The sequence below is a fragment of the Gossypium arboreum genome, chromosome 2, assembly GCF_025698485.1.
Source record: "Gossypium arboreum isolate Shixiya-1 chromosome 2, ASM2569848v2, whole genome shotgun sequence".
NCBI classification, from domain to species: Eukaryota; Viridiplantae; Streptophyta; class Magnoliopsida; order Malvales; family Malvaceae; genus Gossypium; species Gossypium arboreum.
Window position 1 is genome coordinate 65,050,605 of NC_069071.1, and position 2,256 is coordinate 65,052,860.

A 2,256-nucleotide genomic window follows, 5' to 3' on the forward strand; every position below is an offset into this window, starting at 1 on the left:
AAGTTGTAACAAGTCTGATGTATTATTTTATTTTTAAATACTTTTCTTTGTTCCTTTAATGTTGATTCTTTAAATAAAATGATAAGAAATATATTTTAAGTCAAGTGTACATGTTGACTGTTTTGAAATTTTGTTAAGTGAAATGTAAAGTAATACCCGAGATTTGAATTCGGTAATTTGGGTCGGGTTGAGGGTGTTACATACATAGAGACAGAAGTTCTATTTTGTAAATTTATGGATTATTTTTAGGGCATAATTTGTGAAAGTAAATTAGTAAATTGGATTATTCATTGGTTTACAACTAAGGTTTCAAAGGGAAATAATTACTGAGAGTGTATATAGTTTGAAGTATAGAAGTGAGGTTGCAAGTTAGTTTATGACTTGATCTTAAACCACAATTTGTACTTTATTAATTTATATTGGGTCACTCTCTAGGTAAGAATAGAAGTAAGAAGTTTTCAAATTACATAAACAATTGTGTTGTCCATGTCTATTTTATAACTATACTAACTTCATCCAATTGTAACCGAACGAATATTGAAAAACAAAATCAATGATTCACACATAATATATTATTTAAAAAAAATGAAATTTCAAGTAAGAAAAACAAAATTTTCAAGTCAATCCATAAATGTATCTACCAGCATCATGTTTAATTTTTTTTAAACAGTCTTCCATGAAAATTTTTATTAATTTTGCTTGCACGAACATCAAACGTATTATATTATACATATTTATCCTATGAAGAATAAATTACACTTCTATAATATACAAAAAGTACCTAAATACTTTTAATAGCTTGAGCCTTGTGGTTTCCAAAAAGTTTAAGGTATTAACCTCGAAACAAAGAGGAAGACTTTGAAAACAAAAAGAGGGAGACAGAGACAGCAGCCCAAAAAATGGACTTCAGCTTTGCAAGGTGGGCCTTTGGGCTTCATTGTGTATTTGAGCCACTGGACAAGGTTTTCATCAAGTGAAGTGCAGATAGATATTATGTGAAATGAACGGCTTAATGTTAACAAATTGACCTTAAGAAGGAATATGCCATTGGTGGCGATAAGAAAATTGTGGTGGGGTATCCAACATGAGGTCCATATCTCACACATCATATCATCTGGATAAGAGTAGAATCCAGAGACCTTCATTTTATTGGACATCATTTGATTTGCTTCACATTAAATCTTATATCCCAAAACCCAAATCCTCAGCCAGAGGCAATTGAAACTCCATTTCTCTGCCACAAAAAGCTCCCCCGCCCCGACTCCCCTGGCATCAACAGCACAATTCTAAACCCAAAAACATAAAAAAATGGCAGCAAGTGTAGCAACAATGGCGATGCTCAATGCAAAATGCCTAAGCATCAGCTCAACTAAGATGAGCAGCCCAACAAAGCCAACCCCAAAGCCCTTCTCCCTTCTCTCCATGCAGAACCTCCCCAAAGGCCTCACCATCTCAAAACCAGCCAACAACTCAAACCTACCTTCTTCACTCGCTGGCAGCGCCATTGCTGGAGCTATCTTCTCAACCTTAAGTTCATGTGACCCCGCCTTAGCTGCACAACAGATTGCTGAAATAGCTGAAGGAGACAACCGTGGGCTAGCTCTATTGCTTCCCATAATCCCAGCGATCGCTTGGGTCCTCTTCAACATCCTCCAGCCAGCACTTAACCAGCTGAATCGAATGAGGAGCTCCAAAGGGGTTATCATAGGGCTAGGGCTCGGAGGATTGGCTGCATCAGGGTTCATGTCAACACCGGAAGCATCGGCCAGTGAGATAGCTATGGTAGCTGATGCTGCATCTAGTGACAATAGGGGTACCCTTCTCCTCTTCGTTGTAGCACCAGCTCTTCTTTGGGTGGCCTACAACATTCTGCAACCCGCTTTGAACCAGCTTAATAGGATGAGATCTCAGTGAGATTGTGGATCTTGTATGGGGTGTAATGGCATGTAAATTACCTGTAATTGCACCTTATGTTAATGAAGCTTTCTCGTTATTTACTTTAAACAAAAAATAACAAATTTTCCTTGGTTATAGTTCCATTAATTTCATCCCTTATAATCTATATATTCGTATTATTATATTTATGTTATTTTTTAATATAATTGTATTATCGAAGTCAATATAATTTTAAGCTTTTACATAAAATTTGATACAATAGTATATCTATACATTTCTACTATTGTTTTAATTTTTTAATATTATATAAATGTGGTAACAGAAGAGAGCTAAGCTCTGGCAAACATCAGATTACACAGT

General features: G+C 35.5%; 1 protein-coding gene across 1 annotated transcript; it reads left to right on the forward strand.

The window, feature by feature from the left end:
• Window positions 1-1,153: 1,153 nt before the first annotated feature.
• On the forward strand, window positions 1,154-2,018 carry LOC108465192 (photosystem II core complex proteins psbY, chloroplastic). Its single transcript, XM_017765512.2, has one exon. The coding sequence runs from the start codon at window positions 1,309-1,311 to the stop codon at window positions 1,912-1,914; it is 606 nt and encodes a 201-aa protein (XP_017621001.1). The 5' UTR covers window positions 1,154-1,308; the 3' UTR covers window positions 1,915-2,018.
• The last annotated feature ends 238 nt before the right edge of the window (window positions 2,019-2,256 follow it).

Coding starts and splice junctions, on each gene's coding strand:
- LOC108465192 (XM_017765512.2), top strand. CDS start 1,309: ATGGCAGCAAGTGTAGCAACAATGGCGATGCTCAATGCAAAATGCCTA.